General features: G+C 34.8%; 1 protein-coding gene across 1 annotated transcript in view; it reads left to right on the forward strand.

Moving 5' to 3' along the window:
- The window catches only part of Pik3c3 (phosphatidylinositol 3-kinase catalytic subunit type 3), a 110,775-nt gene that overhangs the window by 23,124 nt on the left and 70,657 nt on the right, over nucleotides 1-16,994 (forward strand). Inside the window, exons 5-9 of the mRNA XM_042675166.1 lie at nucleotides 4,479-4,565; nucleotides 6,986-7,081; nucleotides 9,614-9,685; nucleotides 10,774-10,878; nucleotides 12,803-12,895. Of these exons, the coding sequence (XP_042531100.1) occupies nucleotides 4,479-4,565; nucleotides 6,986-7,081; nucleotides 9,614-9,685; nucleotides 10,774-10,878; nucleotides 12,803-12,895 (453 nt within the window). The remainder of the gene's footprint in view (nucleotides 1-4,478; nucleotides 4,566-6,985; nucleotides 7,082-9,613; nucleotides 9,686-10,773; nucleotides 10,879-12,802; nucleotides 12,896-16,994) is intronic.

Genomic DNA, 16,994 nt, shown 5'->3' on the forward strand with positions numbered 1-16,994 from the left:
CTTTATCATCCTTCCACATGACATTCCTTTCCCTCAAACATTCATTGAGTGATAACTGTTGGTTGGATTCTCTTGACAATTCATAGATTAAGCACTCAAAAAGTTTATCATCTAGAAATTTAAGGATCAGTGAAGAAGCATTATACTCATAATCTGACTTAATGGAATTATAACCTCTTTGTACAAGTTCTTAATAATAATAACAATGTTAATAATAAAAACCCAGGCATTGGTGGTGTCTTATGACTCTAATCCTTGCTCCTCAGGAGGCTCTGAGATCGAAGTATCATGGTTCAAAGCCAGCCCAGGCAGGGAAGGCCATGAGTCTCTTTTCTCTAAGTAAACCAAAAAAATAGGAAGCAGAGCTGTGTCTCAAGAAGTAGGAGTGCTAGAATTGAGCAAAAAAGTTCAGATACTGTACCCTGGCCCTGAGTTAAAGCCCCAGGACCAGCCCACGGTGCGTGCGCGCGCACACACACACACACACACACACACACACACACACACACACAAAATGAATGAATGAATGAGTGAATAAAATAATAAAAAGAACAACCCACTATGAACTGAGATTTGTGATGATCCAGAAAGTTGTTTTCAAAGCTAACTATATTTTTGTTTTTGTTGGTCATGGGCTTTGAACTCTGGGCCTGGGTGCTGTCCCTCAGCTCTTCAGCTCAAGGCTAGTACTCTACCACTTGAGCCACAATGCCACTTCCAATTTTCTGGTCGTTTATTGAAGATAAGAGTCTTGTGGTCTTTACTATCTGAGCTGGCTTTGAATCACGAGATCCTCAGATCTCAGCCTCCTGAGTAGCTAGGGTTATAGGCATGAGACACCAGCACCGCCTCAGAGATGACTATGTGACATACCTTTCCCCTGCTGTTCTTAATCTACATACAGTGTGGCAACTTGGCCTTCACCGTGTCCTTGTTCATTTTTATTAAACATCCACTGCTCTGTGGCATCTTTCTTAAGTATGTAATTCTCTCTTTCCATTAAAGCCTTTAAACCGTGATTAGTACTCTCAGATGCTTTTGACATGTTGTTATTTGGTTCTTGGGGATTTTTTTTTTTTAGTTAAATAGCTTTCACAACCCCTTGCTGTTTAATTCTTAGAGAAGTTAGGGCTCAATAATTATGCTATTATTTTTGTGACAGGTGGTTTTTCTCTCCAATTCTGTATGACTTCTTGAGAGTTCTTTAGAAACCTGTGTTTCTAAAGAAGACTGAATGACATTTTTACAGATTTCTTGACCTATCTTCTTCCTGGAATAGGCACCCTAGTGAAGATTATTTCTTTACAAGCAATTAGAAATAGTTTGTACTACTTTTACTCTGCTGTTTAACAGAATACTGATGTTTTTCTTTAGAAAGATATAGGTCACTGACATTTCAGAGACAAAATGAAATATAAATCACTGTGTCACTAACAAAATAATACTTCAGCACTCTTGTCTGTTTTAAAGTTCATTTTTGGACTTCTGTAGTTGACGGGATAACGAGACACTGTGTAGGTAGTAAAGACCACCCATGTCTGACCACTTTGTTACCAGCACCAAGTAGAAATAAAGTGAGATAGGCTATCCACTCCCATAATCCTACTTACCTGGGAAACTGAGAATATTGGGTTATGGTCCAGGTCTAGCTCATACACACACACACACACACACACACACACACACACACACACACACACACACACACACACACACACACACACACACACACACACACACACACACACACACACACACACACACACACACACACACACACACACACTCAGACCCTTTCTCAATGAAGAGTGTGCTGTAGGAATGTATCAGTTAGTTTATGTACTTGTAACCCTAACGTAGGTGGATCACATCCAGGTACAGGCTCAGGCAGGAATAAAGATCCTATCTCAAAAATAACTACCCAAATCAGGCCCAGTACAAGACTCAGTGGTAAGAAAGAATTCCCACTTAACAAGCATGAAGCCCCAAGTTCAAATCCTGGTACTGAAAAGAAATGAAGGAAAATAGTTAATGAACTAATTAGAAGAGCTTCTTATGTTCAGAGTACTTTATAGCTTAATTGATTTTATTCAACTTTAATAAATATTTCAACTTGATAATTATTTTTCATCTTCATTGATCTCTAAAAATAAAATTCCTTATGGTTTAAAGAACCAAAAGATACTCTAGTGGCTTGAATGTGTTGAGTTTGTTGGAGAAATGGAAATTATTTTGAAGAGGAAGTTAGAGACTGATCTATTAGCAATTGTCATAGCTAATTTACCTACTATTTGAAGTCCAAAGGGAAAACTTTGCAAGTTGCAAAACTCCATACCATTGTCCTTTTGCATGAACAGTTAATTATATTGTTATCTTGAACCATGATAATGAAGTGCCATCTAGCCATAGTTTATTTACCTGATCCCAGTCCCACTGTTCATAGCTAATCACATTTTAAAAAATTTATCTGTACTGTACATAGTGGTTACAAACATAAGTGTATCTAGAATGCTTTAAACTTCTCCATAGTGCCATTGCCATTTTTAAAAGTAAAAATGGTTATTATTTGCGAGAAGGCTATACCTTTTTTTTTTTAACATTAAAATGAGCTTCAAACTTTTTATATAAAGTTACTGTTTTCATTTTAGAAATTCTTTGACCTTGTGATAAGAGTTAAGGAAGATACAGAATATTGATATTGAAGATTTTTAGTTCTGTGAGACTGATCATATATGGCATTGTTTGATATCCCAGTAGGAGCACTGGTCATGACATGAGCAATTTAAAGAAAGACAACAAACCCAGATAAGCTACTGTATAAGGCTTCAATATCCAGTTATACTTCATGCTTTGAATCTTTTTAATATCTTTTGATATGTAAATAGTGCTCATATTTAGCATTACATTTTCAAATAAAAAAGCTGCATTTAATTTGAGGACTTTGAAATTTCTCTTGAATTTTTTTTTTGCATCTAATACTTAAATATACTATTATGTAACTTATGAAACTAATGTCATATAAGATCTCAGAAGACGTTTTCCATGGCAGCTTAAATCTTCCATCAGTGTTTTCTAAAATAAAAACATGAATATGGATATACATATTTCTTAGAATATTAATTTGTAGGTTTTAGAGATGCTTCCCTGTCTATAACTACCTTATTTTGTGATGTTTGTTTGATTAAAAACAAGAAGAAAAGAGAAAAAAAAAGGTTTATTTCTTAGGACTATTCTTCTTATAATTTCTTCATATGTATCATCAATGTTTAAGAAGTACAGAACATGGAGATACCTTCGGGAAAGATATTATTATAAAAATTGGACCTTCGTAAAATTTTTACTTGTTTTTCTATTTAGAAGTTTGACTTAAGTTTTTTATCTAGAGAGTTAATCATCTTTATTGTTAATTAATTAATTAAATTAATTTTTATTGTTGGTTGTGGGGCTTGAACTTGGGGCCTGGCCACTGTCTCTGAACTGTTTTTCTCAAGGCTGGTTCTCTACCACTTTGAGCTGCACCATCACTTCCGGTTTTCTCTTGTTAATTGGAGATAAGAGTCTCACAGAGGGCTGGGAAGGTGGCTCAGTGGTAGAGCGCTTGCCTTGCATGCATGAGGCCCTGGGTTTGATTCCTCAGTACCACATAAGCCGGAAAAAAAAACCCGGAAGTGGCACTGTGGCTCAAGTGGTAGAGCATTAACCTTGAGCTGAAGAGCTGAGGGACAGCGCCCAGGCCCAGGGTTCAGGCCCTCGACCGGACCCCCCCCCCCCAAAAAAAAAAAAAAAAAGAGTCTCACAGACTGTCCTGCCTGGACTGGATTTAAACCATGATTCTCAGATCTCAGCCTCCTAAGTATGTCAGATTACAAGTGTGAGCCATCAGTGCACAGCTTAGAAAGTTACTTATGATACATGTTATATTTAGGATATTTCAGATGTGAAATTGATATGATAGATTGAGTATCCATTATCTGAATTTTTGAAACCAGGAGTTTTAGACTTCTTTTTTTTTCAGATTTTTGAGTATTTCCATATACCCAATTACATACCTTTGGAGTCGAGCCAGAATAAATAGAATTCACTCATTTTTCATATAGGCTCTAGGTAAGTGTACAGGAGTTGGATATGATTTCTAATGCACTGGTGTTTTAACTGCAGTTTTTCACATAAAGATAGATGTGAAATATTCCACTTGTGGAATAACATTGGTACCCAAAAGGTTTTACATTTTGAATTACAGATTTTAGTTTGTCTGTCTTTCTTTCTTTCTTTCTTTTTTATTGTGAAAATACTGTACAGAGGGGTTACAATTACATGGGCAAGATAATGAGTACATTTCTTATCAAGCATTGTAGCCTCCTCCTGGATTTTAGTTTTTCGTATTAGGAATATTTAGTCTGTGTCATTTCTTTATTCTTTTTTCTGTAGGATTTGTGCTAAGGTTTTTTTTCTTTTCTCCATTGTGTTTTTTTCTGCAGCTAACCAAAGCTCATCGACAAGGACACATGGTGAAAGTAGATTGGCTGGACAGACTGACATTTAGAGAAATAGAGATGATAAATGAGGTGAGTTGTATCTCATTTCTGTTTTTTTTGTTTTTTTTTTGCTTAATCATGGGGCTTGAACTCTGGGCCTAGGTGCTGTACCTCAGCTCTTCAGCCCAAGGCCAGTGCTCTACCACTTGAGCCACAGCACCACTTCTAGCTTTTTCTGTTTATGTGGTGCTGAGGAATCGAACCCACAGCTTCATGTATGCAAGGCAAGCACTCTACCACTGAGCCACCTTCCCAGCCTGTATCTCTCATTTCTACTTCAAATATTTTCTATAGATTTCTGAATAATTTTTTGAAAAATTTATTCAAACATTAAGTAGCCTATATCCTAAATGTAGTGAAGTGTGCTTGCTTTCGTGTCAGGTCATGTTTAAATTCAAGTCATTAGGTATATTTTTCATCTGCTCAGTGCTAGATCTTCAGTTTCCATGTTTCATTTTGTGGACATCTACTCTCCAATTAATATTTTGCTTATGTGTGCACTATCTACTTAACATTTTTCTTTGTGTATTAGAGCAATGTATATGACTAATTAAGAGATAAACCTTAGTATTTATGTATTTTTATTCTTTTAAATATTTTCCTAACATGCCAGATGTTTAGTCTAACAATCTATCTCTAGGAAATAAAACAGCAATTATAATAATGAAATTAGGAGAGAAAAATATCAAGGTCTAACTGAGAATGACTGCCATAGTGCACAAGTAACTTAATTTATGTAATCTGTAGAGATGTCAGTAGGAAGAAAGAAAGAGGTTTTTAATTTTAAAATGCAATATTCCTTTTTTAAATGACTATTCACATTTAGCATAGTCTGTTGGAAATGGAGTAGTATCTTTTTTTAAAACTATTTATAAAATGTTCTAAAACACAAAGTGTCAGAAAGATTTACCTTTTTCAAAATAGTCACATTCACGCTTTTTTTGTTGTTGTTATGGTTCCACTTTCATGTAGCTGAATGTAAAAAAAAAAAAAAAATTGGAGCTTTCTTTGTGTAAGCATTCCCACTCTCTCTACCCCCTCTATGCTATGCTTTCTAAAGCTGAACCGTTTACCTACTTTAGAACTTAATGATTTTATTCAGTGGTTTTAAAGCCATTTATAAAAGTATTTGGACAAGGGGCTGGGAAGGTGACTCAGTGGTAGAGCGCTTGCCTTGCATGCATGAGGCCCTGGGTTCGATTCCTCAGCACCACATAAGCAAAAAGAAAAAAAGCCGGAAGTGGTGCTGTGGCTCAAGTGGTAGAGCACTAGCCTTGATCTGAAGAGCTGAGGGACAGCACCCAGGCCCAGAGTTCAGGCCCCACGACTGGGCCCCCCTCCCCCCCCAAAAAAAAGAAGTATTTGGACAAGACTAACCACTTCTTTAGACTTCGTAGTATTTTCAAGTCATCATCAGAATAGCATGGTAGTATTTGCTTAAAAATATTTTCATTGTTACCGTAAAGGTGATGTACAGAGGGGTCTAGTTACATAAGTCGGGTCATGGATACTTTTTATTTTTGACCAATGTTTTTTCCTCTCATTCCACCCACAAGTTGTGTCGTTCATTTTCAACATAGTGTCCATGTCCACTGGGTACCATTGCTGCATTTGTTCACCCTCTGTCCTTTCATTTCTCCCCACTCACTCCCAAGGCTCTTTTGTAAAGAGGACAAACATCTATAGACTTTTTCTGAAAAAACAAAATAAAACAAACACTCCTCAGTATACTAAAAGAATTGATAAAAACTTACAAATGCTTAGTTATCTTAATATAAATTGTACAAATCTTACAAAAACAGTGCTTGTTAAAGGCAAAAAGCTCTTAAGTTACACAATCTCGTAAAGTTTCATGTTTTTTTCATGTATTTTTAATTCCTATAGCTGAATTAGTCATACAGTTTAAGTATGAAGATTTTGTTGCTTATGGTAGAAAATATCTTTATTTTTAAACTATAACAGATCTCAAAATACCCTTGATTGATTGATTTAATTGATAATTGGTCTGAAATTCAAGACCTGAGTTCTGTCTCTGGAGTATTTTTACTAGTAATCTCCCACTTGAGCCACAGCTCTTCTGGCTTTTTTGTGGTTAATTGGTGATAGAAGTCTCACAGACTTTCCTGTCAAGGGTAACTTTGAATCACAATTCTCAGATGTTGACCTCCTGAAGTAGCTAGATTAACAGGTGTCAGACACTGGCACCTGGCTCTCAAGATTTTTACATAAAAAAAAAATCTAAACTTCTAAAGAAATGAAAAGTTCCATTAAGTTTGAAGAGGATGTATAAATGAATAACAGACAATTGGATAAATCATAGTTTAAAATATTGCATGTGTGTATTGAAGTTAATTACTTATATTTAAATTGTATTTAACTGAGCTGCAAAAATAATATATACTGACATGTTAAAATTGTAAGTATTCATGTTTCCTTGTTTTTCTTTTTAGAGTGAAAAACGAAGTTCTAATTTTATGTACTTGATGGTTGAGTTTCGCTGTGTCAAATGTGATGATAAGGAATATGGTATTGTTTATTATGAAAAGGTATTTTCTTTGGAACTATTCATGATCTCTAAAGTAGAGGGGAGGGTGAAACATTAAAAAATAACTGTTATTCCTGCTGAGATGAATTATTTGGTTGCAGGATAGGTGCAGACAGCTGTCATCAGCAGCTGTTTCTGTGTACACAAATCAAATCTCACAGCAACAACAAGATTACAAATACCGATCATTCATTTAATGCAGTTCTGGCTTACAAAATTCAATAAGTATGTGAGTGATTAAGAACTTTTTGATTAATTGTTCTGCAACTTGGTGAATAGGACACTAAAGTAATAGCTTTATTTGTCAATATTATTTATTGCAAGGTACTGAAGAAGTTATAGTTTCAAAAGTGGTAAGGTATTGAAAGCTTAGGGTCTGATTGTTATTTCAATATGTAAGTAATATATAAATGTTGGAATTCTACATGTGGTCTTAAGAATGCTTCTAGAAGATTTCATAAATCTACATTTATTTATGCAATAGGTACAAGTAAACCATGTTATCACTAGGATAATTTATTAATGAAATTGTTCACCTGGTCTTTTTATTATGGAAATAAAATAGTTACATGTTTCTGTATACTACTTGCAAACATTCTTGTTGAACAGGCTGTATTTAAATTTAAAATATTTAGTTTCAAGAAACATAAACCCTTATCTTTTATTAATATAAAAAATAGTACCTACATGCTTCAATCACTGCAACTGAGAGCCAGTTTTTGATACATGGTATATAATGGTTAATTTTTTCATCTAGCATATAAGTTCATGTAGTACATTTATTAGAAACAGAACTTTGAATTACATCAATGCTATTTCTTGTGAAAATTATCACAAGTGATTTTCAGTATCTATATATTTACCCTGTTTGTGTATATGATATGTCTAATATATATTTACTTGTGTGATAATGTGTATTTATTTATGTGATAGTTTTTATATATATACACATACACACATGAACACATGCTTTACACATATACTTTTTAGATTTCTATTTCAAATGATTATATTTGAATATTTAGTTTATGATTATTTTTTGTGGCATTTTTCGAGTTACTGTTTATATTTTTGCTCTTAGCTGTTATCCCTTTCATTTTGGTGTGAAAGACCAGGACAAGTTTCCTCATTGCATCCTTTTATAAATGATACTTTGGTTAAAAAGGAAGATAGACTACTTAACATTGCTTTGTTGTTAGCAAAACGGTCCAAAACAATGTGTAGATAAATGAACTTTTCACCAATACATTTTAACTATTTTTACATTTTACACTATAGTTAATTTCTAATATTTGCAGTTTGTATAGAACTTACATTACAAAAATTTCTAGTGCAGGTACTATGTGGGAACAATAGAGATGGGAAGCGTCTTTAGAAAGACAGCTTTGATCGTACATGAAATAATAACAGAATAGAAATTAGAAGAATGTCAAGCATTTTTGAAAAGGTTCTTGACCCCTTTCTACTGCTTCCAGAAAATTGCTCATAAATTAATGCCTGTCTACCTTCTCTGTCATATTTCCACTTAGCGCAAAGATTGCTGGGCCAGTGTATTGAATCTAATGGAAATAGACTTTCTTGTCACCTGTCTTTCATGACAGATAGCCTTAGTGAAGATTACTTGTCAGAGTTGGGCTGATAAATGTGTTTTCTGGTGTTGTGACTGAGAACAAGCCTGTTAAACAACAGCTGTGGGAATTTGTGGTTTCCTGTAAGACACAATTACTGAACTGAAGCAAAGTCACAATACTTCCCCTCTTCAGTTTCTCCTGATTTAGTTGTACATATCTAAAATTAAAAACGTACTAACATTTGGAAATTGACAGGAAAGCTTGATCCTAGGTATATACTCCTCAGGGAATGAATTTTCACCTTAATTAGTTTGGCCTTTTCCATTGTACTTGGCAGTGACATTTATTATGTTAAATCACCTTTCTTGCCTGAATTGGATAAAAATAAAGCCCACATTCTTCAACAAAATACGAACACTTTCTTTCTGAAGAATTGATGGATGTATTATCGTTTTTTAAGTTTACATTCTGTTGTGCCTTTGAGAAACGGTAGTGCTGCATTTCTAGTTGTGCATAAATTTGAGTTACATCAATCCTAGACCTATAATTCTACTTCTTTGAATGAATCTCAGTTGTTGAACTTTGCAAAGTTACCATTATTTGGCACTTTTACAAATAATGTAAGCATATCCATTTTATCATATTTTAATTTTGTTCTGTTGTTCTGTGTTTGAAAACTAGGACTTTGATCTGCAAAACTAAAACCAATAAGAACAATTTGTTAATTTCCAGACTTCCTACCTACTACAGCTATAATGTAAATTATATTTTATTTTTTTCAAATTACTTTTTATCAGTAATAGAAGAGGTAGAAAAAATAATATGTTTTATAATATAATTGAGAGATGATAATAACTTTTAAAATGGAAAAATAGAATAAATAGAGGTATGTAATATCATGTCTTATTTAGTTAAATTTTTCTTTCTTATTTTTTTTTAAATCTTATTGGGCTGTAATCTAGGATGGTGATGAGTCATCCCCAATTTTAACCAGCTTTGAGTTAGTGAAAGTTCCTGACCCTCAAATGTCTATGGTAAGTTACTCTGCATAGTTTTTATAAAAGTACTTTTCTCCAAAGTGATTGTAACTTAAAATTATGTAATACACTATTCTTTAAAATGATTTATGGAAAAATGATTTCACATGTCCAATTTAACTGTCTGGAATCAGATTTAGATAGAACATTGTAAGCAGCATTGACATCCTAAAAATAAAGTCAGGATACTATAAAATTGGAAGACCATTTTATTTAAATTGTTGAAAGAATTAGGGAAAATAGTTATTAGAGTAAGAACTTTTCTAAATTGCCGATTGAAAGAGTGTCATCATATAGAAAGTGAATTTATGTAATTTGGATCCTACAACTGCAGTCAGTGGATGAAAATTTTAGAGAAACCAACTTTGGATGAAATAAGGAGAATAGGTGTAAAAGACTTACATAAACAGTTCATACATTTATATAACTGTAAATAAATACTTTTATAAACAAAAAAAATAAAATGAAAATATATACCGCATACACACATATATATATATATATATGTATATGCATATATAGCTCTGTGAATGCATACATGTATATAGTGTTAAGTCATGACAATATGGTTATGATTTTGGTTATGGGTAAAACAGTCAATGCCAGGTATGTATATATTCAGTCTATAGCACAGTTGTCTCTGGCTTCAGTAACCTAGAGCTTATGAAGCTGTTCATGTGATAGTATGGTGATATCATAAGGTCTTTAAGGGAGTAAAAATGCTTTTATCTCGATGTCATAGCAGATTTTTTAGAGTAAAGGTGATGCTAATACAGGATGCAAAACATCTTGGCTGTGTGGAGAGAATGAGGTGGAAGCTATTCCAAGAAGCTGGTGTGACATGTGCATATTATGTTAATAATGTGCATATTATGTTAATAATGGAGCTTAAGTGATACTTATTTACTGAGTCTTGAAAGGGGATATACTGTTTAAAGATATGTAAGGGACTAAGTTGATTCCAGAACAGAACATTAAATATTATAACATAGTTTGCAGTGTCTTTGGTTTTGCTGTTTTTAGTTTACTATTAAAATTTTCTCTTGGTGAAGCTTATGTTCTTAATATTTTAAAATACTTTATAGGAGAATTTAGTTGAGAGCAAACACCATAAGCTTGCCCGGAGTCTAAGAAGTGGACCTTCTGACCACGATCTGAAACCCAATGCTGCTACAAGAGATCAGCTAAATGTAAGAACACTTAAATGATATAAATATAAAAGTATTTAAGTGGGTAGTTTGGTTGCAGATGTTATAATTAGACAAAATGATTTAGTGATTTAAAATGCATTAAATATGATTTAATACTTTTTTCACTAGGGTTTATAAAAAAATTACCTAATTTCAACAATTTCACATTTTTCTGGTTTTGCTTTCAGTTGTTTGGGGCTTTGTAAATCTGTTACCTTTGGGGACAGTGTTACAAATAGTATATACTCTCATGATAAAATAGTCTTAGAAACCATTCTGCCAATAGTCCTTGAAATACAATGAATTGGTGTATGTAACTGACTTCACAGTACAGGAGTTGGTTTTGTTCTTTCCTTTTTTAATTTTAATTTTATTTTATTTGTGACATACTGTACAGAGGGGTTACAATTACATGGGCAGGATAATGCGTACATTTCTTACCAAGCATTGCAGCCTCCTCCTTTGTTTACCCTTCTCAGCTTCCCCCCCCCCATCCCCAACACCCCCTCCCCCCCCACCGACGTTGTAAAGCTCGTTTTGGACATGACAACTTGTACTTCTCATTGTTGCAACAGGTCCACCTGTATCCTTAAACGACTTGTTTTTCCCCATCTCCTCCACAAGTTATACTGACATCAAATATAGTGAAAGCAGAGGTTATACTGTGGAGGAGGGACATACAAAGCAACAAAGAAATAATCTTATAAATGCGTTAGAAACACATGCATGAAAGAAAAAAAACATTAAAATACATATCTAAGGGTTCATTTTCGTAACATCACATTATCTGACCTTTTCCGCTTGACTCATACATATACTAGATATTGCAAATAAGGGAAACCATGGGGCCTATGTTTCTTTGGGCCTGGCTTACTTCACTTAATATAATTTTTTCCAAGTTTTTCCATTTCCTAACAAATGGGGTAATGTCATTCTTTCTGATGGAGGCATAGAATTCCATTGTGTATATATACCATATTTTCTTGATCCATTCATCTACTGAGGGGATCTGGGTTGGTTCCAGATCTTAGCTATGGTAAATAATGCTGCAATAAACATAGTTGTGCTGGTAGCTTTAGTGTGGTCTTGTTTGTAAGCATTTGGGTAAATGCCCAAAAGTGGGATTGCTGGGTCATAGGGGAGTTCTATGTGAAGTCTTTTGAGGAACCTCCATACTACTTTCCAAAGTGGTTGAACAAGTTTACATTCCCACCAACAATGAAGTAAGGTTCCCTTCTGTCCACATCCCCTCCAGCATCTGTGGTTGTTAGAGTTCTTGATTTTTGCCATTCTAACTGCCCGGGAAGATGGCGGAGGAGAAGCTGGAGTCTAAGTAAGCTCTCACATAGAAAGCAGTTTTAGAGTTCCAGTGAACAGTCCTAAGCCAGAGAATTACACCAAGTGTGCCATCACAGGACAGAGAGTTAGGCCAGAGAAGGAAACCCAGGCAAGAAGACACTTCTGATCTCTTGCCAGCAGCTGCCGCGGCAGCAGCAGCTGTGGCGGCGGCAGGCGAGCACAGGAGCCATACCTGAGCAACAGAGAGTCCGGGACGAAGGAGCCAGACGCAGTAGGCGAGCGGATTCTACGCAACACCAGCAAGAACCGACAAGGAGCAGACATCTTCATCCTGCAGTTCTTTCCTTGTTAGTTGTAGATGATATTACTGTTTTGGTTTGTTTCCGTTTTTGCATTATTAAATAAGCTTTGTAATTACATACTTTTGCAGAGTGTTGTTCCCTTGTAGCCTAATAGTACACTTTTTTTTGTTAAATAAGTATAGTCCAGTTAAGTCTTGATTCTGCCTTCTCCTGGCTTGAATCATAATTGTCATATAGACATACATAACTAAATGAAAATTGGACTGGAAATAGATATGCAGTATGTATTTGACAACTGTTACTCTCTTTCTTCTTTGTTGCAGATTATTGTGAGTTACCCACCAACCAAGCAACTTACATATGAAGAACAAGATCTTGTTTGGAAGTTTAGATACTATCTTACTAATCAAGAAAAAGTGAGTTTCTTGAACATTTTCATGCAAAAAAATTATCTGAAAACTCTTATTAAAACCAAGTTAAGGTAAAATTACCATGGACTTATAGTCTTTTGTCAATTTACAATATAGTATGCAACAATATATATGCTAAGTCTATTAAAACTAATTAAATTGATATATATGTATGTATACATGTACATACACTTCTTGTTGTATACATGTATTGACTCAGAGAATGGCTGAATGTGTTGTCAGAAAGACTTGAGTTCACTTTCTGACACTATAATTTGTATGAGTTAGGCAGGGTAAGGCAGATTAGTTTGTTGCTTATTATTCTTGTGGAGAGAGCTTTGCTTCACAGGTGAGATAACGTGGTTGGGTCACCTCATGGAGTATATGGTTCATAGTAGATGCAGAGTAAATGTTGATTCTTCCTATATTGTTCTTGTACCCTCTTGGCACCTGGGTAACTTGGAAAACAATTATAGAATTAAAAGACACGCATATCAGAGAGAGATACTTATGGTGAAGTCATGAGCAGTAGATTAGTCCATAGAGACCTGGTTTTGAGTATTAATACTAAGAAGCTTTGTGACTGTAAGCAAATTAATTCACTTGTCATAAGTTTTTGTTTACTCATATTTAATATGAGATAAATATACTGTAGTAATTTTTATATGTCTTCAACTCCTTAAAATTGCCTGTAAAGAAATGTTTGAGCCGGGCGCTGGTGGCTCACGCCTGTAATCCTAGCTACTCAGGAGGCTGAGATCTGAGGATCGCGGTTCAAAGCCAGCCCGGGCAGGAGAGACCGTGAGACTCCTATCTCCAATAAACCACCAGAAAAACCGGAAGTGGTGCTGTAGCTCAAGTGGTAGAGCGCTTGCCTTGAGCTGAAGAGCTGAGGGACAGCGCCCAGGCCCAGAGTTCAAGCCCCACAACCGACAAAAAAAAAAAAAAAAGAAATGTTTGGACATTTGGACACAGGGCCAAATATGTACACACACACACACACACACACACACACACACTTTTGTGCTGGTCTAAAGGCTTGAACTCAGGGACGTGGCACTGTTCTTGACCTATTTCACTCAACCCTAGCATAGCTCAACTTCTGTTGTCTTGGTGATTAATTGGAGATGAGTCACATGGAGTTTTTTTTTAAATTTTTTTTAATTTAATTTTATTTGTGAACATACTGTACAGAGGGGTTACAATTACATGGGCAGGATAATGTGTACATTTCTTACCAAGCATTGCAGCCTCCTCCTTTGGTTTACCCTTCACCTCCCTTCCCAGCCTCCCCCCTCCCCCCCAATCCCAATCCTTCTCCTTCCCCCCTCCCCCCCCCCCCATGGAGTTTTTTAACATCTGGCCTTGAACTGTGACCCTCACATCTCAGTCTCCTGATTAGCTACAATTATAGGCATGAGCTAACTACACCCAGAAATATTAACCCTTAAGCCATAAAAATGTTATATAGCATTTATTAAACAGCTGTTGTGACAAGGTTCTTTTAAATTACACAATCAGCACAATGTGCATATCACTGTTGTACAGATGAGGAAAGAAACCTTTTCAGAATAACAAAGCTTGTCAATGTCCCTTGCTATACTTACTTTTATGAGTTAAAAGAGAAGAGACTAAGTGAAAATACAGATAATTGTAGAGGCAACATTGAAACATCATGCACATGTTTTAATAGGAATTCTCAAATGCATTAGGGGGTAGAGTAGAGACATTAGGAAAATTAATATCTACCAGGAAGCTATTATCTAATTGTGTGAAAATGAGTTAATGTGTTTTACAATCTCATGAGATGGTTGTTAACTACTTTATTTTAACTTGTTTTTCTGAATAAATTGTCCTTTAGTTTCTCAGGTACAGACAAAAATGCAGCTACAGCTGAATTCTTTAGCTTTTCCTCTCTATAATTTATTGATAACTTTGGAAATTCTCTGTAGATGAATCCTATTTATTCTTTCTTTATATCCATAGTAAGAGTGAGAGAAATTTCAATTTTACCCTGACGTTGAGTGCTTTTCTCTTCATCATTGGTCAAAAGGAAATATTCATCTGCAGAAACTTAGGTTTGTGATTTTGTGTTCTATAAAGATTGAGTTGGTATCATGATACTGTGTTAAATGAAGAATGACCTTGGTCACAGAAATTGCATCTTGAATGCAGCACAGTGTCATCTCATCTCAAATTCCCAGCAAGATATTGAATTAAACCTGTTAGGATGTATAGGTTCAAAAAGCATAGAATAGATTTACAGAGCAGAACTTCCTTAGATAGAAAGGCTGGCAAGAAAAATTGTTTGTTTAAACAAGTAGTCACTTCTCACTGAAATTCAATTACTTCTAGATGTGTGCAAAAGAAATAAAATGCTCAAGTGATATAAAGTGTGTGACAAGTTTCATTTAACTACTTCATTTCAAATTTTCCAAAGGTGGGTGATGAAACTTCAATTCTCAGGACATATTACAGGATTTGTACAATCTCTAGAGAAGAGTGAACAATATTTTTTAATGTTTGAGAAGTACTTTAGAGTAAACCAAATATATATTGGCCTTGAAGTGACCATAGGAAGTATTTACACAACCACATTTGTATCCTTATAATAGTTTAAAGTGAATTTTGTAGAAAACAAATACTTCTGTACATTGCCCCTTAATTCATTTACACAAAGAAAATCTTTCAGTGTCAACTCCTCTGAATTGTGATTTAGGTTTTTTGGCATTTAGGTCCTTAGTCTGAGAAGCTTTCCTAGAGACAAGGTCATGCTCAGAAAAGAAATGGGAGGAAATTGGTTTTTATGGAGTTATTCTATTAAAAATAAATAAATTTGATCCATGTACCTATTTCTTTTCTAAAGAGCTGTCTAAAATAATTTGGATGAAAATTCTCTAGTATATTCTTGATGTTACTGATAGTATAATAAAATCATTTACATGTATGAAATATATTTAAATTTGTGGTCCATGTTAGATAGGAAATATTCTTTTTGGAATTCAGAATGTGAATATTGTAATTTGAAAAACTTTGCTTTTTACAGGAATGTTTCTTTAAACATTTAATTAAATATAACTGTTAACTTTTTTTGTAAGAAAAAGTAATAGGAAGAGTCATATGATGAAGATATATTATGGAGACAGTGATATCAGGACAGGAGTCATCACAAGTTGATGGTGAAGCATAGCTGAAGTGAATTTAGTTTATTTAACAAGCGTTCAGTATCAAATTTTGACATAGATTACACAAGGCTGTAGGCTTTAAAGTATCCTGTCAGTAAATTGCACAAAATTGTATTAGGCGAAAGGTTTTTATTCACAGTGAATAAATCCATAGGTAATTACTATATATGAAAGTCGGTAAGATAATTGTGCTGAATTGTGAGAAGATTTCACAGAGGGATTGGACTTAAATTGTGTACATTATTTAATGGAGAAGGTAAGCATAAGGAAGAAAGACTGTTAGGTTGTAAGAAACAGAAGAATTTCTATGAAAAGTTAAAGAACAAAGGCTATGAGTTTGTGTTTGGCCTTGAGTTCTACACTTGGGAATTGGATTTTGCTGGCAACAGGAAAACCTGTAAAGCAGGTGTCTAACAAGTGTTATTTTTAGGAAGGTGAACTCATGTATGTTGGAGTACAGCTGAGAACAGAGAAGACATAATTAAGGTATGAATTTGGAGGATAGCGTGCAAATAAACTGACTTTGAAATGAATGCTGGCGGTTAGGCTTGGGTGCGTGAGATAAATATACATGGAAGGAGCAGGATGAGATGTTTTTGTTAAGTATTTTCAATTAGAATATTGTAGCTGGGTGCCGGTGGCTCATGCCTGTAATCCTTAGCTACTCAGGAGGCTGAGATATGAGGATCATGGTTCAAAGCCAGCCCGGGCAGGAAAGTCCATTTGACTCTTATCTCCAATAAACCATTAGAAAACCGGAAGTGGTGCTATAGCTCAAGTGGTAGAGTGCGCGCCTTGAGCTGAAGAGTCCAGGGACAGTGCCCAAGCCCAGAGTTCAAGCCTCACGACTGACCAAAAAAAAAGAATATTGTAGAGTGGCAAAGTAGAAATTTCTAGTGATTAAACTGTATAATTATAGT

Source organism: Dipodomys spectabilis, unplaced genomic scaffold (genome assembly GCF_019054845.1).
Source record: "Dipodomys spectabilis isolate Male_0828 unplaced genomic scaffold, ASM1905484v1 ptg000024l, whole genome shotgun sequence".
In the NCBI taxonomy this organism is placed as follows: Eukaryota; Metazoa; Chordata; class Mammalia; order Rodentia; family Heteromyidae; genus Dipodomys; species Dipodomys spectabilis.